This window comes from Heliangelus exortis, chromosome 1 (genome assembly GCF_036169615.1).
Source record: "Heliangelus exortis chromosome 1, bHelExo1.hap1, whole genome shotgun sequence".
Taxonomy (NCBI): domain Eukaryota; kingdom Metazoa; phylum Chordata; class Aves; order Apodiformes; family Trochilidae; genus Heliangelus; species Heliangelus exortis.
Genome location: NC_092422.1, coordinates 78802281 through 78824055, shown reverse-complemented (window position 1 = coordinate 78824055; position 21775 = coordinate 78802281). Strand labels below are relative to the sequence as shown.

At 40.5% G+C, this 21775-nt stretch overlaps 1 protein-coding gene across 2 annotated transcripts in view; it reads right to left on the bottom strand.

Annotated features, from left to right (window-relative positions):
- Positions 1-21100, bottom strand: part of POLA1 (DNA polymerase alpha 1, catalytic subunit) — a 193829-nt gene extending 172729 nt beyond the window's left edge. The window contains exons 1-12 of one of the 2 annotated variants that reach the window (XM_071750219.1): positions 20945-21100; positions 19231-19355; positions 18182-18278; positions 17565-17645; positions 16949-17064; positions 16645-16707; positions 14725-14823; positions 10599-10782; positions 10187-10376; positions 9147-9325; positions 5712-5824; positions 5133-5249 (exon numbers count right to left, since the gene is read on the bottom strand). In XM_071750219.1, coding sequence (XP_071606320.1) covers positions 5133-5249; positions 5712-5824; positions 9147-9325; positions 10187-10376; positions 10599-10782; positions 14725-14823; positions 16645-16707; positions 16949-17064; positions 17565-17645; positions 18182-18278; positions 19231-19355; positions 20945-20975 — 1395 coding nt within the window. In that variant the 5' untranslated portion in view covers positions 20976-21100. The remainder of the gene's footprint in view (positions 1-5132; positions 5250-5711; positions 5825-9146; positions 9326-10186; positions 10377-10598; positions 10783-14724; positions 14824-16644; positions 16708-16948; positions 17065-17564; positions 17646-18181; positions 18279-19230; positions 19356-20944) is intronic. The other variant, XM_071750211.1, reaches the window with a different exon arrangement.
- Positions 21101-21775: the final 675 nt, after the last annotated feature.

The window sequence follows — 21775 nt, the reverse complement described above, 5'->3', positions numbered from 1 at the left end:
TCCTGGCCTTTCCCATGCCCTTTGTCACCACATTCCCTGTCCCTTTCAGCAGCAGGCTCACATTTTCCCCTCATTCTCCTGTACCTATGGAAATTTTTCCTACTGCTATTTGCCTCTCTTAACAGATGCAACAGGAGGTGACCTTTGACTTTCCTTTTTCCAACATGTGTCACCTCCATTAGTCTCCTCTCTAATTCTGACCCACAAGCTCCTGACTAGCTTTTCTGCCCATGCTTACTTAGGGCTTCATCTCTATGATTCCAGGATTCATGCATTCCCATTGCTCTGACACATTAAAGGGACTCCCTTCTCCATACCTTCCCAGCTTGTCCTTCTTAACCATGTCCTATCCCATGTATGTAATGCCAGTGAGATCACAGCCCTGTAATCACCCACAGTTCCTCCTCTTACACTGCATGCTTTAGTGTACATGCACTTCAGAGAGGCACCCAAAAGAGCTGATTTCCCAACCATCTGCCACCTGTTTATTACATGCTTGGAAGAGAACAATTTCTATGACAGTATTGTATTTTTCATCGAGTGACTTGAGGTTTACTAGAAAGTAGTCAAGTTTGTTTATGTTTCTCTAACAGACAGTTAAAGCCATCTCAGTTTCAGTGCAAGTGAAATTTAAGTATCACTTCTGCTTTCTTCAAGAACAATGATTTTCGACAACATGCACAGCTTGTCTGTTTCTAAGAATAACTACCTTAATTTTCCAAATAATTACAATATTCTGTGCAACAATGCTACAGTACCTGCTGAAATGCCATGCACTACCCTGTAATATGTCAGCTTTGCCCTGTAATGCTTCACAAAACATCTGCAGCAATGTTATGAATTATTATGTTATGCCTCAACTATGCATACTCTTACTACTAGAATTCCTTAAATTAAAAGGTGTATTTTCACTGGACAGTGCCCTAAGTTCAGCACATTAAACAGAGGCAGCACAATATGACAATATGACACTAGAGTAAATTTAGCGAGAAAAAAAGTCACCATAAATTGGAATTAAATTTAAAAATAAACAAAAACGCATGGTTGAAAACCTCAAAGTTATTTCATCTTGAGGTTGGGTGGTTGTTGTTGTGGTTTTTTTTCCTTTAATTAATAGCATCAGCAATTGCTCCCTTAGAGCACTGCAATGAGCAGTTAAGCTTGCTACTTCTCGTAACACTGGAGTTTTAAGGTTGCAAAGATTGACAAGGAGAGGGTCCTCTGCTATATAGAGGAAGAAAGCAAAACCAGAAGCAATTACAGCATCAGCAGCCCCATGGAAGCAGAAAATATATATTAATATAACTTGGTACAAGAGCAAGTCAGAACAGCATTATAAATTAACATGCAAAGTAGATCTGAACTGCTGAGCCAAAACAGCACCTCACACGAGCAGCACATCATAGCTGTAACAGAACAGATGGCGATGCTCTGCTTATAGCACATATTACTGGTGCTCCCCCCTCCTTTTTTTTTTTTTTTTTAATTAAAAAGAAAAAAACAACAACCAAACCCACAGGCTTCAAACAAGTTCTCATTGCAAAAGCAAGCTGAGCACAGTGTAAAAATAGCACGCTGCAGCGATTCATCTGCCTTATTCCACAGAGCTCAGCTCAATTACACAAGCCTCTGGTCATAACTGCAGTGAATGAATGCTCTGCTGCAGAGTAATCTGCCCTTCAAGTGGCCCTTCAGAGCAGAAATGAGCAGCAGTGATTAGCTGCTAAGTTCCTAAGTGGAGTAAGGCTGCTTTCAAATTGATTTGTGAAGACTTGCTAACTTGGCAGCAATGCAACCCATTGAAGCTACAATTAGCAGCAGGTGCAGGAGGAAGCAATAGGGCTTAAGTGTATCAGTCTGCAGGGACCAAGTTTGGGGCTGGCAAGGCCAAGATGCACACACACACGCACAGAGAACAACTCCTGTCAGTGTATAGGTAACTGGCTCTCTCCACATCATCACAAGACTGAGAATTCTAAATAGGAGAACTTTGGGTGCACGGCAGGATGCTAGTAACCTTTTTGATTTCCAGCTAATGATGGAAGAATAGTTTCTCAGTTTCACTGTACTATGCCAACACTGAGATGCTGCGTTACACTGAATGCATTACAAGTGCTCTGCTTGACTGAGCAATACTGCCATTAGCCTCTTAAAAATGTCTTTCAAAACACCAACCCTTGACAACACAGTAATGGAATGCTGGTTGTACATGACAGAACAGAGGAGCTCTTCTAAAGCATATCAGCTTTTAACCACACACAGTCACAACTGTCGTAAGTTCACTTTTTTGGGCCTTCACTCAGCTGAGAGCTACCACCATTTCAGTTTGAGAGCCCTGCACAATCCTGTGGAAACAGATGCAAGGCCTGTATAACAACAGCACAACATCTCTGGTGGTACCACAGCAGGCAAACTGATGTCTCTCAGAAAGGAATAAAAGAAAAGGAGAGTGCAGTAATGGGATCAGTCAGTACTTCCACACTTCTTTTCAGGCAACAAAAAGATCTCTTGCTGTAGAGGTATAAGGGTGGCCAGATTTGTTGCTGCTTGCTCACAGTAAATTTTGTGTACAGCTGGAGTAGCTTACTGTGATATTGTTCTGAATCCCACCAACAGCTCTGCTCTCCAACCTCCCTCAACCAATCTTTTCTCTTACCTTCCACATTATTAGTGCCATACCTTCACACTAGATCCAGTTCTCATTAAATTCTTCCAGGAGCCAGTAACTATCCAAATCATCAGAAAATCATTCCAGCAAAATAAAGCTGTATAGCTTTCTACTATGTTAGCAAAACTCAGTTTACTGAAAAGACTGATAAATTCAAACGGAAATTGAATTCTTACTGTTTAGAAACACTTCTGATAGGTTATTCCAGAACTTCTCTGCAACCCCAACTATCATGACTTGTTTATTAATGTATCAAAATTTATTAAATTTTTCTTTTGCTAGAACTACCCTTTAAATAGCTTTCTTACTGCTCATCTCCTTTCAGTGTTTTCAGAGAGCAAAAACGTCCTTATTCTTCAGTTTACTAGTAAAGGCTAAAAAAAAAAAAATAAAGCTACTTCATAGGTATCTCTGGTGTAACTGATTCTCCTTTTGTCTCATCCTTTCAATTACCATCTTTTGTACTTGTTGTCACCTGAATTAATTTTTCCTCATCAGGATGATCAAGTGTTACTCTACATAAGATCTGAAGAGTGCCTTAATGCTGCTGCTTCCCTATTCCTCCTGGAGATCACTTCTGTGTTACACCCAAGGACCCCCACATGCACTGCAGCCACTTGGAAAACACAGCTGGGTCTTTGTGTAAGCTCTGTAAACTCAGTACAAATCTGGTAAGGTTTGAACTAACATCAGAAACAACAGTTCAAATACTTCCTGAATATGTTTTAGCTTGATTTTTATAAGCTCCCTTTGAAGGTTAAATTATATTACTCCATTATCTCACTCAGAGTATTCTTCCTTAGTGCACCATGAACAGGTGACAGTTTCCTAAAATTCTGTTAGCAGATCTGTGTCTTTCTAAGGCCTTTCCCCTTTCTTCTAGTTCTAGAGTACAAAAGTTTGTATCCTTTCTTTTAATGAAAAACTGATTTGCCCCGAGCTGATTCCCTCTTTCCTGAAAGGCTCTTTGAACAGTGAGCTATAACAAACTTGTTTTTTACCTATTGTTAAATTGACTTTTTTCCAATGCTCATACATAATAAAATATACAAGAGAAAAAACACTGATAAAACTGAAAAAGCAAAATTTGTAGCAGAGCTTGAGATAGAAAATAAACTACAACAAAAAATAAAAAAAAGCATTACAAAGTTCTATCAAAGTGTGTGTTCTGCCTATATATAAATAATTCCACATGTTTATGAAAATATGTCAGTTCTTGCATGAATTTACCCTTTCAGAAATACTGCTAACACTCTCACTTTAACAACTTAAATTTACCAAAGTACTCTAGTTTAGGATCAGATGAGCGCATGAGGGTCTTTCCAACCTGAGCCCCTATATTAATCTGTTTTTATTTTCTTTCATTTATGTATTGTTAAATTCTGTTCTTCCTGCATTTTTACTTGCCATTCTATTTCCTGAACAACCATTCAGGAACAAACCCTATGAAATTACAAGACTGCCAGCTTGGGAAAATTTACAACTAATTCCACACCACTCTGTAATTACAATGAACACCAGCTTTGCCAGACTAATAACTTACTTCCAGAAATCAAAAAGTTTCTGGGCACTTCACTCTGAACAAATCTTGTCCTCCAACTTGCATGTTAGCCACCTTTCCACACAGATAAGCTCCCCACCTTCCTCTCCACCAAAAGACAAATGCTCTCTATAAATGAACAAGAAAACTTTCTCACACTAGCAAACTAATTCAGTAGAAATCTGCAACATCAGCTATTTTCCCACAGAGCTGGGACAAGTATTATATCACTGTATGTGCAAGTTTTCCATTATAACAACATTTTGTTTTTAAGGATCTGTTGAGCAAACAGAACATAGCAGAATAACACATAAGTCTATTGCCCATAACATCTTAAGTTTCAAAACTGAATGACAGTCCTCACAACTTGCTACTTTCTGTACAAATTTACTATGATAATCCACGGTCCCAAAAAGAAGAATTCCAAAAAGATAAATCTGCAAGGGTGAGAAGAAGAATGAAACATGCCCAGAGATAAAGCTCATTACAACACCTGGTTAAATATAAAACCAGTGCACTGACCTGTCTGCTGGACAACACAATCTTTCATTTTGAAGTTGGATACCATGAGCTTTATAGGTATCAGAGCTTCTATTTTTTTCCATATGCTCAAGAATAGCTCAGCAAACAAATAAGACAGCCTAACACTCAACTCAGTTTCAAAGAAGCTAATGAATATTTTCAAAAGCAGTATGTTCAAACTTCTGGTAGAACAATCATGTTGCAATTTGAATGTTCTTAAAAGTAGTAAGGCTATTTGGGAAGACACTAGGATGGCTTTTACAAGAAGGTACACCTAAATATGTCAGGAGTTACATATTTACATGTTACCATAACCTTCCCCCTGGACAGTGTTTCCACAGACTTCCCACCTTATGAAGCAGAACAACAGAAAATTTCTAAATAAGATGCTTGTAGACAAACCTTGGATTTGAACTTCATGATCTTATACTTTGGTGAAATGCAGTCATTGAACTCCTTGAAAACACTCATTATAGTTACTGGAGTCTCTGTCTCTTTGCCAGTGGAAAGGTTGAGTTCCTTAAAAATAGAAATCGGATTTTATCAGTGAATAAAAAATGCCAACATACATGACCAATAAGTCAGATTTTGCTTTTGCTTTTACCTGCTCTCAGGTATCTCTTTTTTAAGGGAAAACAAAACTGCTATTAGCCAAGAAAACCCAAATTAAAAAAAAAAACCTGAAACCAGTTTAAAAGCACTAAGTTTTCTAAATATATACTTAAAATACTTAAAAATAACTTAATTCCCTAAGCAACAAGTCTAAACAGAACAAGTTGTCTACAGTTTTAATTAGGGTCAGCGAAAGTAGGAACACTGCATCTCACATGATACACTCTGTACATACTACACTTAAGTTTACCACCTATATCAGACAACACTGTCTTCAACAGTTCCCAATAACACACTACTAAAACTCACAACTTGCCACAAGGAGAATGAAAGGTATTTATGTTTGACATGCTTAAAAGATACACTTACTGTTTCTCGTGGCAGTAGGTAAACAGTTCTCTCAATATTTTTCACTGTCACACAACAGCTGACATAGGTGTCTGCAGATTCAATCCAAACTTTGCCAAACAAAAATACGACACCTAAGGAAGAAAGGCAAAGAATTCAAAATGCAATTCTTAAATTAATCATTCTTAATATTCCTTAAAGCAGCTTATTATGTATTCTTGCATAGAAACAGAACCATTTCTGGTTTAGGTCTTGAACAAATCTTTTTGATGACTTACTATATTCTAATTTTTTTTTAAATACCAGCTTTACAAATAGATACCTGTACAGTTCTTCATGCTCTTAACCTCCATCACTAAAGTAACATCTTTATAGATTGAATTCAAAATGGCATTATACAACCAGTCTCAGAATTCTGTTCTGTTATTCCATTTCTATGTACTTAGTTTGGTAGTTCATGATGAGAGGGAGAAAGGAGAAAGAAGTCAGTGAGAATATAATCAGAATGCCTGTGCTGTCAATCACTCCCAAAACATGTATTATTTGCATTTTTCATTCTTCATTTTGATCAGTACAATTAAATAATTTTTCCTGCACTTTAATACCAGAAACCAAGACATTATTACTAATAAAACCTCTAGAAATACATTCTGAACACAACTATGATCAATTCTAAAAAGTTTTCAACTGACTGTTTTTCGTAAATGAGGACGCTGAAAGGTGTATGAAATCATAAGAAATCCTGGAAGCTAAGACACAACACAGCACCTGTGACCATGGTAGACATTCAGAAAGCCTACAGAGATCAGGACTAGCTCATCTGACTTCACTATGGATCAAGTCATTATTGTACAGGCACTTCCCAGAGCCACAGAGAATGTGGCATTAGCACCAAATGCTGCAAACTGCTCATCAAGTGATGTTAAACTTTGAAGTAAAAAGGACAAGGCAAACGGACTTTCACATGCAGTTTGTGAGTTACAAGTAAAATAAACTTCTAAGTTCAAGCCAAAACCTGGTTTCACCCAAGTTCCCTTCAAACTCCAAATAAGTTGGAATTTTATTACATGAAAGACAGTATTCCTACACTACTTTTAATGAAATCAGGAATATCAGAGCTGATATTGTCTCAGAAACAGTGTTTCACATAAAGAAAATTTCGGAACTTGAATTTTTCCTTGGCCTGACAATTCACAAACAAGTTCAGGGTTAAGAGTTATAATTTATCTTTGCTTTGTGATCTACCAGGTGTAAGGGCACCTTTCTTACTCCATTAGATCAAAGACAAATCAGTGAAGATGCACTTAGAGTTAAAAGTGACAGGCTAAGAAAAATCATTTCTTGAGTGCTTGGAATAGACATGAACAAGACTACTTTTGTCAAAGACAGAGAATGTTGCAGTTTTGAAGATGATGAGAGCAAAGATACAAGTTTCTGCTGCACAAAGTATCTCAGAGATTTTAATACAGAGGCAATCTTCAAGACATAAGACAGTTTGAATAAAAGGATCTAGAAAGAGCTCAAATTACAGATCTAAGTGACAGAGAAGATTAAGTTGTTCTCCCTAGAAATCTCTTTTTTTCTGTTTTAAAGGGATAAAAACTCAAATAGGTTTGTATCATACAAAAAGATTTAACTACAGGAGAAACCACAAAACAGGACTTGGTCGGTTGAACAGCTGCCAACACTAAAAGCATGGAGAAGTTAACCTGTCAGAGGTGTACATATACCTACAACTGCACATAACATAAGCCAGCCAAAGACAGGACAAAAGGTTGCTGGGATTGCAAAGACAAACTTTTGTCAACTCTAACATGGACAAATAAGTTGTCTTAATCCCCAGATTTAACAGAATCAGAACAATTTAGCACCGAAGGAACCTTTGGAGATTCACCTAGTCCAACATGGACACATGCAATGAAAGCAGAGCTAATTTCAAAGAGTTTTCAGAGACATTTCGTATGTAAAACCAGGACACAGGAAAAAATATATCAGTACCTAATTATAGAAGGAAATAAAAAAAAATAGAAGCTTATAAAACACAAAGTCTATGAAAAGAAAGACCATGTTACAAATAAACTAGAAGGCAAGCAAAGTCGAGAGGAAAATATCTTGCAGGGGGCAAAGAAAGGGCAATTTCTTTCATGATTTGTTTAAAATGTTAACAAGATTACAATTCTCAAGGTCTTTGCCTAGGACAGTAAAGAGAGTTATGAAAAGTAAGCCTCAAAAAAAACCATTAAGTTTGAAAGAGTCTTATGATTATGCTACAGTATTTACTCTTCAGGCAATGCATTTGACATCACAGCAAATGAGGCATAAACAAAGATCACGAACATGTTAAACAAAAAGCAGTATCAAAATTTTCCCTTCTACACTACTAATTGAAAACAGGTGCAGTCTTTATTATTCAATCCTGAAAAAGTCATAATGAGAAAAGAACACTCCTTGCATGCGAGGAACAGAAATCCTTTCATAATTATTTTCCATTCAGCAACCACTGACTTAGACGACAAAAAAAGAAAGAAAAAGAACAATAGTGGGGTCTTTAAAAGTAGCAATTTTATATTAGAGCCATTGATTTCATCGAGATACTATGATTATTACCACTCCCATCACCAAGCTGTTCAGCCCAGCACAGTCTCATATTTAACTTTGGCACCCTGACTCACAACAAAAGGTGTAATGGAGAAACATCTGACTCAATGCTTTCAGCATCAACCCAAAAAAACCTTCAACAACATATGGAAGAACCTTCTAGTAAACTTAACGCAAAGCACAAAGTAGAAACCCAAAATCCTAAAGCTGTTGCTGAAATGAGAACATATGGGAAATGCTTAGAACAGATGTGATCACAATTTTAGCCGAAGATGAGCTCAGAATGCCACTGTTTTGAAGATTATGAGAGCCGAGCCAGGTTTCACACTTAACTGCTCAAAATATGTCAGGCATGTTAATACAGAGAGAATCTACAAGATTTAAACTACCTGAACAAAGGGATTTAGACAGATTGTATTTTTCAGGCTGCTTTGCTCCCACAGTAGGCATAACTTAACTTCAATTAAGAATCAAGCAAATGCTTTCTAATAATTTCTACAGGCTTTATAATAATCCACCAGAATTTAAGTTCTATTTCTAGAAGCAAAAAGAAAGCATGTTCAGTTGCTGGACTATTGAATAAGAAACTAACAGTATCAGCTTAGTCTTGAAGCACACCAGGGTTTAAGAAGCCTGATGGGTCCCCTTTGTGCCTCCCTACCATGATAGTACTCAGAGACAACATTCTTGTTGTTCAGTAATAGTTCTGAGGGCAGAAGTATGGAAAAAATAAAGATCAGTGAACAAGTTATAGACCACAAAGACACAAGGTTTCTAGCCATAATTTAGGCACATCTGAAAATCCACATTTTATTAAAAAAACAAAATGGCATTTTCTGCCTTAAGCTGAATAGTTACCTGGCTGACTGTATTGATCTTCATAAGCATCCAGCCAATAGAATCTGAAAACTTGATCATCATTTTCCCCATTCACAAGTGGAAGGAGATTGGGGTCCAGCTGAACTTCTGCCACTACTGAATCAGCTTCATCCTCATCAATTCTGTCCCAACATGAGACATCTGGGAGAGAACAACTTCTGCAGAAGAAACAAACAAGTAAAATTGTGTCTTTGCCATAACCACCATTGTTTCACTTCTTTTCAGCCCTATATTGTCAGGCCTTCTATTATTCTTTCCACCACCAAGCAACATTCTTAACAGCTGAGTTTTGTCAGAATCCCTCTGAAAAGAAGGAGAAAGGGACAAAGAGAGAAACCCACACACAAGTTTGGTTCTCAGAACACAACACGCAGGCTTTATAAGTCACTCACTTGGCATTTCAACATTGGTCATTCAAGGTATACTTAACAAATATATCCATCCCTGTGTACAAGTTGCTCAGTTAGAACAACAGATTATTTCAATAAAACCACCTTTTCAGTCATTAAATATTTAAGTCTTTTTCATCATTCAAATATTTTACATTTTAATATTACAGAGACATGAGTCAAGATTCTTTCAAAAAAATAGAGAAAACAGGAAATCATCCCCCCCTGCCAAAGACATGTCTGTTCACCACATGAAATTACTTTTAGCAACAAAAATTTTTTACTATAACTAACATTATGAGATATCTTTGTAATTGCTTAGAATAACCATTGTTAGTGATTCCTTATTTATGCTCAGTGGCATCAAAATTCATCATTCAACACTCGCCTGAGTGTACTAAAATACACGTTGTCATGTGCTGCATCCCCAAAAAATCAAATATTTTGCAATTAAGTAGCTATCGGTGTGTTCAACATTTCTATTTCTAATGTCACTACAAAAAAAAAAAAATCCAACATAGCATTATCATCACTTTCTGTATCACAATTATCCAGTTGGCAGAGACAAGTAAGAAGATAAACCTAAGGCTTACTGGTGGGATTAAAAAAAAAATAAAAATAAATTCTTACAAGACAGATGTCTCTTTCTTTCCCGATTCTAGCTGCTCGGTTTCTTTCTTTTCTATTTCCTTGTCTCTCTTCAAGCTTTCAGCTACCTCAGGTACAGCTTGCACATGTTCTGCTTCCATAGGTTCATCAAAGTCCTCCTCATCAAAATCCATCATTCCTTGATCATCATCTGGAAATGCTGCACATAGAACTAAAGCCTTGAGTGATTAAAATGATACACTGCATACTACAGCAGTATGCACAGATAGTATACAGTATTACTGGACATTGTATTTGTTTGTATATTAGTACAATATATCACATTTAAGATAGCCATGCAACTAGTTAGTATAAACTAAGAAGTGTTTCAATACTATATTAATTTCAATACTATATTAGTTTCCAGAACTAGGTTTTAATTTCTTTTTCATACCTTCAATAGCTTTCTCTTCTATTGTCTTCACTACTCCCCCATTTTCTGTAGCTTTTTGCACATACTTGGTATCCTCACTTTCAGAGCCTTTAACAGATTTTGCTGAGTAATTGGGATGTTTAGAGTGAAGTGAAGCTTCCTTTCTGAGATGAGCAGGAGCTTTCTTTGATACAGGGGTGATTACCTGAAAGACATTTTAGCCACAAGTACAAAAAAAATTCTCTAAATAGCAAAGAAGGAAAAAAAAATGTAAAAAATGCAGCACTCACTGCTTGCAGAACTAGTAGCCAGGGCAGGAGGAAAAGCTCCACATATCTTGGAGCATGATAGATAAGAACTCCTCAAGTAAACTTTAAATTATATAGTACCATTTCAGCTGTGATGTTTTTCTACTATAATTACTAAAAGCAGTTTACAGTGTACTGATGACAATTTCCTCCTCCAAATGGTAGAGCAACCAACCAGAAAAGGAGCTTTGCTGGGCCTTGTTCTCACCAACAGTGATGGGCTGGTGAGTGATATAAAACTCAATGGGAGACCAGGCTGCAGTGACCATGAGACCATAGAATTCAAGATCCTTAGGGCACAGAGAAAAGTGCAAGGTAAGCTGACAGCACTTGATTTTAAAAGGGCAGTCCGTGGTTTCCTCAAGGATCTGCTTGGTAGGGTAGAATGGGAGAAAGTCTTGGATGGAAGAGGAGCCCAGGAAAGCCGTTCCATATTCAAGGATCATCTCCTGCATGCCTGGGACCAATGTGTCCCAATGTAGGGGAAGGCAGGCAGGAGTGCCAGGAGGCTGGTGTGGATGAGCAAGGAACTCCTGGGCACACTGTTTACAGAGGATGGAAACAAGGACAGGTACCCTGGGAGAAGTACAGAGAAGTAGTCAGAGAAGCAAGAGATCAGGTTAGGAAAGCAAAAGCACAAAGAACTGTATCTGACAATGGGGGTGAAGGGCAACAAGAAAAACTTATATAGGTACATCAACAGAAAGACCAGGGAAAATGTGGGCCCACTCCAGAAGAAAACAGGACAGCTGGTCACCAAACATACAGAGAAGGCCAAGGTACTCAATGACTACTTTGCCTCTTCCTTCACCAGCAACAACTTTGGTCACTCCCATCATGTCAAACAAGCCAAAGGCAGGGCCTGGGAAAAGGAAGATCCCCCCACTGTAAATGAAGGGCAGGTTCGAGACATCCTAAAGAACTCAAAGGTGAACAAGTCCATGGGACCTAATGGGATTCACCCACAGCTCCTGAAAAACTGGACAATGAAGTTGCAAACCCACTGTCCATCATATTTGAGAAGACATGGCTGTCTGGTGAAGTACCCGCTGACTGGGAAAACATAACCCCATTTTCAAAAACAGAAAAAAAGAATACCCAGGGAACTATAGGCCAGTCAGTCTCACCTCTATGCCTGGCAAGAACATGAAGCAGATCCTCCTGAAGGCTCTGATAAGGGATCTGATAGCAAAGGGGTGATTGGTGACAGCCAACACAGGTTCACTAAGGGTAAGTCCTATGTGACTAATTTGGTGGCCTTTTATAATGAGGTCACAACCTCAGCTGACAAAGGCAGAGCAGCAGAGGTCATCTACCTGGACCTGTGCAAAGCATTCGACACCGTCCCACGGGACATTCTGATCTCTAAACTGGAACCAGAGTGGATGGAGCACATGTTGGATAAGGAACTGGCTGGATGGTCACACCCAAAGAGTTGTGACCAGTGGCTCAATGTCCAAATGGAGATGTGTGATGAGTGGTGTTCATCAAGGGTCAGTATTTGGACCCACTACTATTTAACATCTTTGTTGGTGACATGGTCAGTGTAATCAAATGCACCCTCAGCAGGTTTGCTGATGACACCAAACTGTGTGGTGAAGTCAACACACAAGAGGGAAGGGATGCCATTCAGAGGGACCTTGACAGGCTCAAGAAGAGGGCTCATGCAAACAGAATGAAATTCAACAAGTGCAAAAAATTCAATTCAAGTGCAAGGTTCTGCGCCTGGGTCAAAGCACCCCATGCACGAATACAGGTTGGGAGGAGAAAGGATTGAGGACAGCCCTGAGAAGGACTTGGGAGTGGTGGTAACCAGAAGCTCAACATGAGCCATCAGTGTGTGCTTGCAGCACAGAAAGCCAACTGTGTCCTGGGCTGCATCAAAAGAAGCACAGACAGACAGTCACAGGAGGTGATTCTCCCCCTCTGCTCTGCTCTTGTGAGACCCCACCTGGAGCACTGGGTCCAGTTCTGGAGTCCCCAGCATAAGGACACAGAGCTCCTGGAATGTGTCCAGAGGAGAAACACTGAAATGATCAGAGGGCTGGAGCACCTCCCCTGTGAAGACAGACTGAGGAAGTTGGGGTTGTTCAGCCTGGAGAGGAGAAGGATCCAAGGTGACCTTGTAGCAACCTTCCACTATCTGAAGGGGCCTACAAGATGAGGTAGAGCTTTTTACACAGGTGTGTAGTGAAAGGACAAGGGGAAATAGTTTAAAACTTGAAGAGGGAAGACTTCAGTTAGACATTAGGAAAAAATTATTTCCTGTAAGAGACAGGATTATTTCCTGTAATTATTTCCTGTAATTATTTCCTGGTGAGACACTGGCACAGGTTGTCCAATGAAGTTGTAGCTGCCTCACCCCTGGAACTGTTCAAAGCCAGGCTGGAGTTTTGAGCAACCTGATCTAGTGGGAGGTGTCCCTGCCCATGCAGGGGGGTTGGAACTGGATGATCTTCAAGGTCTCCCCCAACACTAGCCATTCTATGATTTTAAGTTTGCAGTTACTTTCAATATTTTTTCCCACACAGCACTACTCCATTCCTAAATTAAAACTTCTGTATATATACAGAGCAGAGATAGAGCCCAAAACACCTGGGAAGGGCCAGTCTGGCACTTTACCCCTGTTTATCAGTAACAAGTTCCAGTTGTCTACAGGACACTATGGGGTCTAGAGAACAGAGTGTTTCTCCACTGGATTTCTTGATGCTACAGATATGACAGAGAGAGTAAGGAAAAAAAAGGAACCACATTTCAACATGTTCTACAACCCTAAACTCTGAGCTAATAAGCATGTAGTTTGTCTTTTGGACAGAGCATCAGGTATCCCCCTACGGCAGCACCTACAGAACCTCTTCTTGCGGAAGATGTGTATTAAGTCACCTATACCATGACCAACACCAGGTCCCTGCATCTACTGACCCCTCGTGTGGCAAGGTCCAAAACCTTGATCTCCAGGGAAAGCTGTTATTTACAGATATAGAATTTACAGTTCCACAGTCACTGCCATCTTGTTTTCTGTGCCTGTTTATTTTACAAGGCGGCACTCTTCATCCTCTACATCTGTTTCATCATCTAAACTCTAATTCCTTCTCCTAGGCCCACAGACCACCTGAACAGCCTGTCTGGGTACTTATTTCCTTCTCAATGTTTTCTGTGAATGCGACCACTGTTTCACATCATAAGGACAAAGATCCTTTCTTCCTGCACCTCCCTCTTCTTTTGCAATTACTTCTAGGCAATTACAGAACTGCTGAAATGCGTGCCACTGGTGATTATTTTTAATTTAAGAGTTGATGTCACTACCATACAAGGTTTCACAAATCATATTTATATACTCCACTTGCCCTCTACAGACTCTTACCAAATTTTATTTCCAGCTATAAAGTCCTTCTCATTTAGCAGAACTCTTAACTAACTCTTAAAATGCCAGGCTTCCATCCTTAGCAGCCAATCCCTCCTTTCAAGCCCAGATCTTCCATTACGGTCAACTTCTATCCATAGCTTCTATTTTCCATTTGGTTTCCAAGTGTATTTCTTCTGCTTCTCCCCACCCACAAATACTCTTCTTTCTGCTTACATCACTTCTCATCCTTTCCTTGCCATAAAGCTGTTTTCATATCTAACAGCTATATAACACTACTATACTAAAGATACACAAAGAGTTGTATTCTGTTTATGTATTAACATGGAAGACAAAAAAATGCATGAAGTTATATGGTTACAGTATCAAGGAAGCTAATGAGAGAGGAATTTCTAGAAGCAGAAATAAACCACAAGTATTTAAATCTACCAAAATACAGAATACTTATTGAGTTTTTTTACTTTTTTTTCTTTACCTTAGGAGTTTGAGACTGCACAGAGAAAGGATTCAGTGGTACACCAGCAGACCTTTTCCTTTTCAGCATTATAACTGGTGGTGGACTTATCTGAACAGTCTGAACAATGAAATAAAAGAGAAAATGACAAAACAAAGGTGTTGTTTAGTGTTTTCTTTTGCCTTGGTTAGTAACGTTTTCCATCAAAAAGAAAGAAGGTCACCAGCATTTCTCATCTGCCAAGAAAACACACCTCCTGATACACAACTCTGAGAAGTTACCTGAGCAATTAGCCCTTGAAGACAAGCACTTATTTTTTTTTTAAAAAATAGTTTAAGACAAAAGTTGTTATCAATAAGTGAATCACCTTTCAAACAGTAGGTGTTTCAACAGCTAACTGTGCCTTTAGAACACACGTATCTGATGTAATGGTGGAATGTTCTTAATGTCTGTTAAAACAGTACTGAGCACACATGCCTCAAGAACAGCAGGAGTGCTCTTTCAGCACTGTTGCACTAGAGGAAAACCCATTTTAATTTATTTACATATACAGAAATCTTGTAGTCATCCTTATCAACAGCCAACAACAAAAGAAATTCTAGAGAGCAAACCACAAAGCTAAAAGAAAATAGCTAACTACTATTCCTGTAAATAGAAGCCATAGTGTAACTATTAGCATTATTTCCCCATATCAATGCCTCACAAAAATTGCCAGTATTAAAATACATTTGCTTAATAATTTTAGGGATAGCCTAAGATATTATAACTCGCAATAACACGTCATAGGGAGGAATAAAATAGTAAGCACACAAACCCAAGAGAACTACTTTAGATTGGAACATCAATACTCTTCTTGCTTCTCTGTAAAAATACATTATGCTTAAGATACACCATATTCCAAGTCAATATCTCACCACTACAGCAGTTTCATGGTTTACATGTGAACAACCCTTTCAGTTTTAAGAAATTCTGCTAAGGGGTGTTAACTCATTGAGAAGTCACTAATGACTAGGAACAGCCTCATTTGAGACAGTACAACCCTGCCACAGCCATCCAGCACTAACTCAGAGGAAGTGTTAATCTGGTTCTCTGTAGAAAAACGTAGAAAGCAGGAGGTGGCAGACAGAAGTTTAGGAGTTTAGGGGCAACAGATACAAGCTTGAGCATAGGAGGTTTCACAAGGGAAAACTTTTTCACTAGGAGGGTGACAGAGCACTGGACCAGGCTGCCCAGGGAGGTTGTGGAGTCTCCTTCTCTGAAGACATTCAAAACCTGCTGTAGGTGACCTTGCTCTGACAGGGGGGTTGGACTAGATGGTCTTCTGAGGGCCCTTCCAACCCGTAACTTTCTGTGATTTCTGCAACTACAGCATCTGCTGAAACAGTCCTCCCTCAGCTGCCCTCATGAACCCAAACATACAAGATTAAAATATCCTACGGTTCACTGGCTGGACTGCGGTGATACATGCTTAAGTTAAAAAAGTGTAAGTGTAAAAAAGTGTAAGTGTAAAAAAGTGTAAGTGTAAAAAAGTGTAAGTGTAAAAAAGTGTAAGTGTAAAAAAAAGTGTAAGTGTAAAAAAAAGTGTAAGTGTAAAAAAAAGTGTAAGTGTAAAAAAGTACACATGATTGTAAACCCTGTTTCACTTCAAGCTAACAAAACCTAGAAGGGTGCATTAGCACAGCCTCTGTATCAACTAACACAAACTATCCCTAATCAGGACATAGTAGTTTTGGCTTATCAAATCAATACAGTCATGCAGCTTCATGCATGGTGGAGGTGACAAGCAGGCTGCATACATGGAACATACCAAGCAGATGTGCTATGGAATAAACCAGTCTTAGATGGTCTGCTCCTAGGAGCAACTTTATCTTCTTGGTATCTTCCACAGCAAGAAAATTAATGAATTAAGGTGTTTCAAACAGATTTTATTAATATATTTACCTCAGCATTAAGATCCTGAAGAATATCCCCTAGCAAATCATCCTTTGACAGGTCCACAGTTTTCTGTAAAATAACAGATTAACCAAACATTTCTTAGTTATAAATGCAAACCTAATCAGGAGACCAACAGCAAGCAAATAAAAGGTTTCTACAAAATACACACAATATTTTCAGGAATGCTGACTGCAATAGTTTATGTTTTGCCAGATGCAAGAAACTGAAATGAGCCCTTGGATTATTCCAGTCCCACTAAAACACTGCAAATGAGTTAGAAATCTCTAAATTAATAAATGTGAAAACTTACATCTGTGTTTTTCCTCCCAGCACTGGCTATAAACATAGACTTAATTGTGTTGGGCTTTGACACAACAGATTTTTTGATGTTCTTCTTACCAGCTGAAGACGTTTTACCAACTTTTCCTACAGAAAAAACATAAAACTGTGAAATCTGTATCAGAAAAGGTCAATGTTTAAGGGTCAATTTATTAGCAAGAAGAGATGGCTGAGGTACTTCTTCCACCTCTACACCACTGGCTGAAATCAAGCCTAGCCATCTTTCATTTGCTGCCAGCTTTGTAACAGCTGTCACACACACTAAAAATAGCAAAACCCTATCAACAACCTAGTTGTTCCCTAGTCATGTCGACACGAGATGCTCTTTGCATATTCCTGTTCATACTCCAGAAAAAGGACTAAGATACTCTACACAGAACCATATCTAGAAAACAGAAGGAAAAAAAAAAGTCTGACACTAGATTTGGATTCTACACATCAGTCTTCTGCATCACAGGGCCTAAACAAGATCCACAGTCACAAGCATAAAGCTACAGAGCTTCAATTAACATGTCATCTGATTGCCTGTCCTGGGCATCTTTTAAAAGCCACTGGAAAATTTTCTACAGTGGCCATGGTCAACCTACCTTTCTTATTGGAACCCAAAGCATCATCATCCAGATCTTCATCAAAGATTTCCCTTCCATCTTCTACATAACCTATCCCATCTGTAGAAAAACAAATTGTTTAAAATTGCTGATATTTCTAAATATATTCGTATATTCCAAGTTATACACATATAGCTTACACACTTATACACATGAATATATTGAAAATATGTTCAAAGTTTTACACATTTAATTACTTCCCTCCTGTATTATAGAGCAGAAGTTATATATTAAAGTGTTAAGAACTACAGCACTACCAGCTGTATTGTCTGTTAGGGTAACTACATTATTACCTGTTTAATTAGAAATTACCGATTACTGTGCTTTTTTTTTTAGAAAAGTTGCACCACTAATAACTAGAAATTACATTGCAGAAAGTTCTTAATGAAGAAATATTTTCATTACCATCCCACTACACTACTATGAGAACACAGCAAAAGATCCATTTCCATATAGAAGTTTATCTTTTTCTTGTCTCCCAAAGTAACTTGTAAGAATGTACTAACTGTAACTTTCCTCAACTCACAAACATAATGAAGCCTCATTGAGTTATAAGAATATAATCAAAGTAACTCTCCAAATTAACCTTAACTTACCATCATCAACAATCCAGTCATCATCCTGACGTTCTCTGACCATCTTGGAGTATTCTTCTTCATCTACTTCATCATAAATACTTGTGAACTCCTCAACCTACAGTTAAGGTACAGTGAGGATTAATTTTAATTAATTACCATTACTTGTTAACATAGGTCATCAGTAAGAACTGAAAAGTTCCAAGAAATGCATGTTTTCCTACACCATGATGTTGTTTATAATTAGTAAGCAGTCATTCATTCAGCTTAAGTTGAAATTGAAAAAATAAAGAAGCACTAGCACAGATTGAATTTGAAACTGACTTGCTTTATTACTCATTTCACATTACCAAAATAAATAAATAAATAAATAAAAATCCTAACAATTAAGACTTCTGACCTTTGGTTCTATCCTCAAACACCAAGATGAACTCAGTGAAAAGGAAGGTGATCTGATGTGCCCAAGTGTAACGCTGTGGATGCTCCTCCATGCCTCTGAGCAAACTTGTATGTTAACAATATATGCACTTCAAGCTTCTTTACATTTATCCACCTCAATGTGGAATTCACTTCCTGTTTGCATTACAATTAATTGGGCTTTTTCAAAGTTACACTGCCAGATTTCAGCTCTATCAGGTTAAACACTTAAATTCTGGTTAATCTGTGGAAGCATAGCCTATCAATATTAAAGGCCTTCAGTAATGCAAAGCTTTAAAACTCATGTAAAGTTTAAAATCATTTGAAGTTTGTTTTTTTTTTTAAAGGTACTTATCATAATATTAATTATGCAATTAAATTATCACAGATGGTCCTTTCCTGTGGGATAGCTAACAAGCAATATTTAAGCACATTTGACTTGCAGTTACTAAAATTCAGGTCCAAAACCAGAAGCAGATGAATTACAACAAAAAGCAGCAAAACAGTTACATTATGACATACATACACTGTTAAAAACCAAAAGACTATTTGAAAGGCAGATTTTGTTTCCCATAATTTTTACACATGTATAAAGGGTAGTTAAGCATCTCAGCTCACATTCACTCGTTATTAAGAAGATGAGGAAATTTCACCTCGTATTTTATTTTTTCACCAGCTTTGACTTTTTTCAGACGTTCCAGGGCATCTTGCTGGCCTCTTCTAGACTTCCTCTCACGTCTAGAACGTGATGCTGCAAAACTGCCAGATTCATGCATAGCTGCAATTAATTAAAAAAAAAAACAGAGCTTAGTAATATGGTGCTGTTATCTTTGGTACTTGGTGTTCAGTGATGCAGTAATAGATGGCTGCAGTTCTGTTAAAATGAACATGGAGACCTACTTGGCTAAAAGCACATAGTCATAAATGGCTCATTAAGCCAGTTCTGGAATTCTACTGAAAGGATAGTCTCAGATAGACACAGAGATCAAACAGCTCACAGCCAGCAAGAAGCTACCACCTCGGTTTCTAAAGCACCTCTGAAATCTCATCAACATTTATCCAAAACGGTCCCCCGCACACACTCTTTCTCGGGAATTTCCAGCTCTTTTTATTTTGCATGTCTCCATGACAACCCAGGAACAGACAGACTTAGAAAAGGCCTATATTGCTACAAAGCAGTAATTTTTTTTTTTTAGGTGGTTTCACAATATTTTAGAGTACAGCTAGATTGAGACTAACTAGTAATTTGTTGACAGCAGAAGACTGCTGCCCCATTTCCTCCTACATTTTCTTCTCTTTGCCATACTATCCTCAGCAAGATGCTCTCCACTTCTCTTAACCTTTTTATCTCTATTGAAGGAGGGGGACACATTTCTCTATGAATAAACAGTCCAAGTCAAACTCACGAAAGCAAATAGTCAGCCCCAAAAAAGAGATTAACAGTGTGATCAGCCGAAACCCCCGTCTGGGAGCAGAGGAGACCCAGGGCTAGGGCAAGGGGCCACGCCAGGCCAGGCCGGACCGGGCAGCACAAGGAGGGGACCTGTCCCTCCCTGGTGACAGCAAGAGGACTGTTAACAGAGCTGCACCCAGGCACCGCGGCTGAGGCAAGGAAGGATTTGCATTGCTAAGGGCTGGCTAATGAGGGGGCTTTACCCTATCTGGTACCAGATGTGGCAGAACTGCAAGGATGGAATACATTGGACGCGTGGATTTTCCGTCGATTCTTGACGTTCACCACAAGCAAGCGCCTACGGGGACAAACCCACTCCCACCCTCGGCTGCCACCACCCGCGCCTGCCGCTGCCCTCCCCGCTGAGCTGCCGGCGACTCCCCAAGGCTACGAGCGCTCAAGCCGGCGGCCCGTGAGAGAGAGAGAGGCAAGCCCGGAGGAGCCTTTCCGCCCGGGCTCACCCGGCCTCACCGCTGCGGGGAAACCAGCGCCGGGGCGGGGGAGCGGTGCGGGGCAGAATCGCGCACGCCCGCCGGGAGAGACTCCCCCGGCCAACCCACCCGAGGATGGGGGGACGTGGGACGCAGCTAACTCCCGGCCCCTAACGAAAAGGGGAGGTTGGGAGGGGGGGGGGGGGAGGTACGACGCTATCCTCTCGGTGCCATACACCCCCGGACCGGACCGGACCGCCCGCCGCGCACGCGCGCTCTCCTTTCCTATCCTTCCCTTCCCGCTCGGAGCGCCGCTGCCCCGTTGCCCCCCGCCTAACCCCGACGCGATGGCAGCCGCCGCCGCCGCCTTGGAGCGGAGCGGAGAGGGGCGGGGGGAAGGGGAAGATTGTAAAGGTGGTTAAGAAGCAGGGGGAGGCCGCCGGCCCCGGGGAACCCCGATCCTTCCCACCCCTCGGGCCTCACCGTCCCGGCTCTGAGCGCCGCTCTCGGCCATGGCGCCCGCGCCGCCCGCTCGCGCCAAGGCTCCCGAAAGTGGCGCGAGACGGGAGCCCCGCGAGCCGCCGCCGGGGCGGCAGCCAATCAGCAGGCGCGGTGGCTCCGGCAGCCCCCGCAACGCCCCGGGGGCGGGTCCGGTACTGCCCAGGCCGGGGGCGGGAGAGCAACGGCGGGAGCCGGTTCGGGGGTGGGGGAGAAGCGGGGAGGAGGAGGAGAGAAGAAGGAGAGAAGGAGAGGAGGAGAGGAGGAGAGGAGGAGAGAAAGAGAGGAGGAGAGGAGGAGAGAAGGAGAGAAAGAGAGGAGGAGAGAAGGAGAGGAGGAGAGGAGGAGAAGAGGAGAGGAGGAGAGGAGGAGAGGAGGAGAGGAAGAGAGGAAGAGAGGAAGAGAGGAAGAGAGGAAGAGAGGAAGAGAGGAAGAGAGGAGGAGAGGAGGAGAGGAGGAGAGGAGGAGAGGAGGGGAGAAGGAGAAGGAGAAGGAGAAGGAGAAGGAGAAGGAGAAGGAGAAGGAGCCTTAGGCAGCAAAAAGCCTCAAGCGAGGCGGAGCCACTTCCTGGGCGAGGCCTCCGCCGGCGGCTGCTGTTGGCCCGGACTCGGTCTAGGGCCCGGTCTCGATCCTCCAGAGGCCTCGGAGGGCATGGCCGGGCCGGGCTCACCGCTGCCGCAGCGGCTTTGCAGGTGCTGCGGGTGCGCTTTCCAAGGCGTTGCGCGCAAATTTGTTCCTCGGTTAATCCTCAGAGCTCCCGACCGCGGTCGCCCTCCGGGGAGTTGCGGCTGAGGGTCCTCCAGCCCGGCGCCCGCC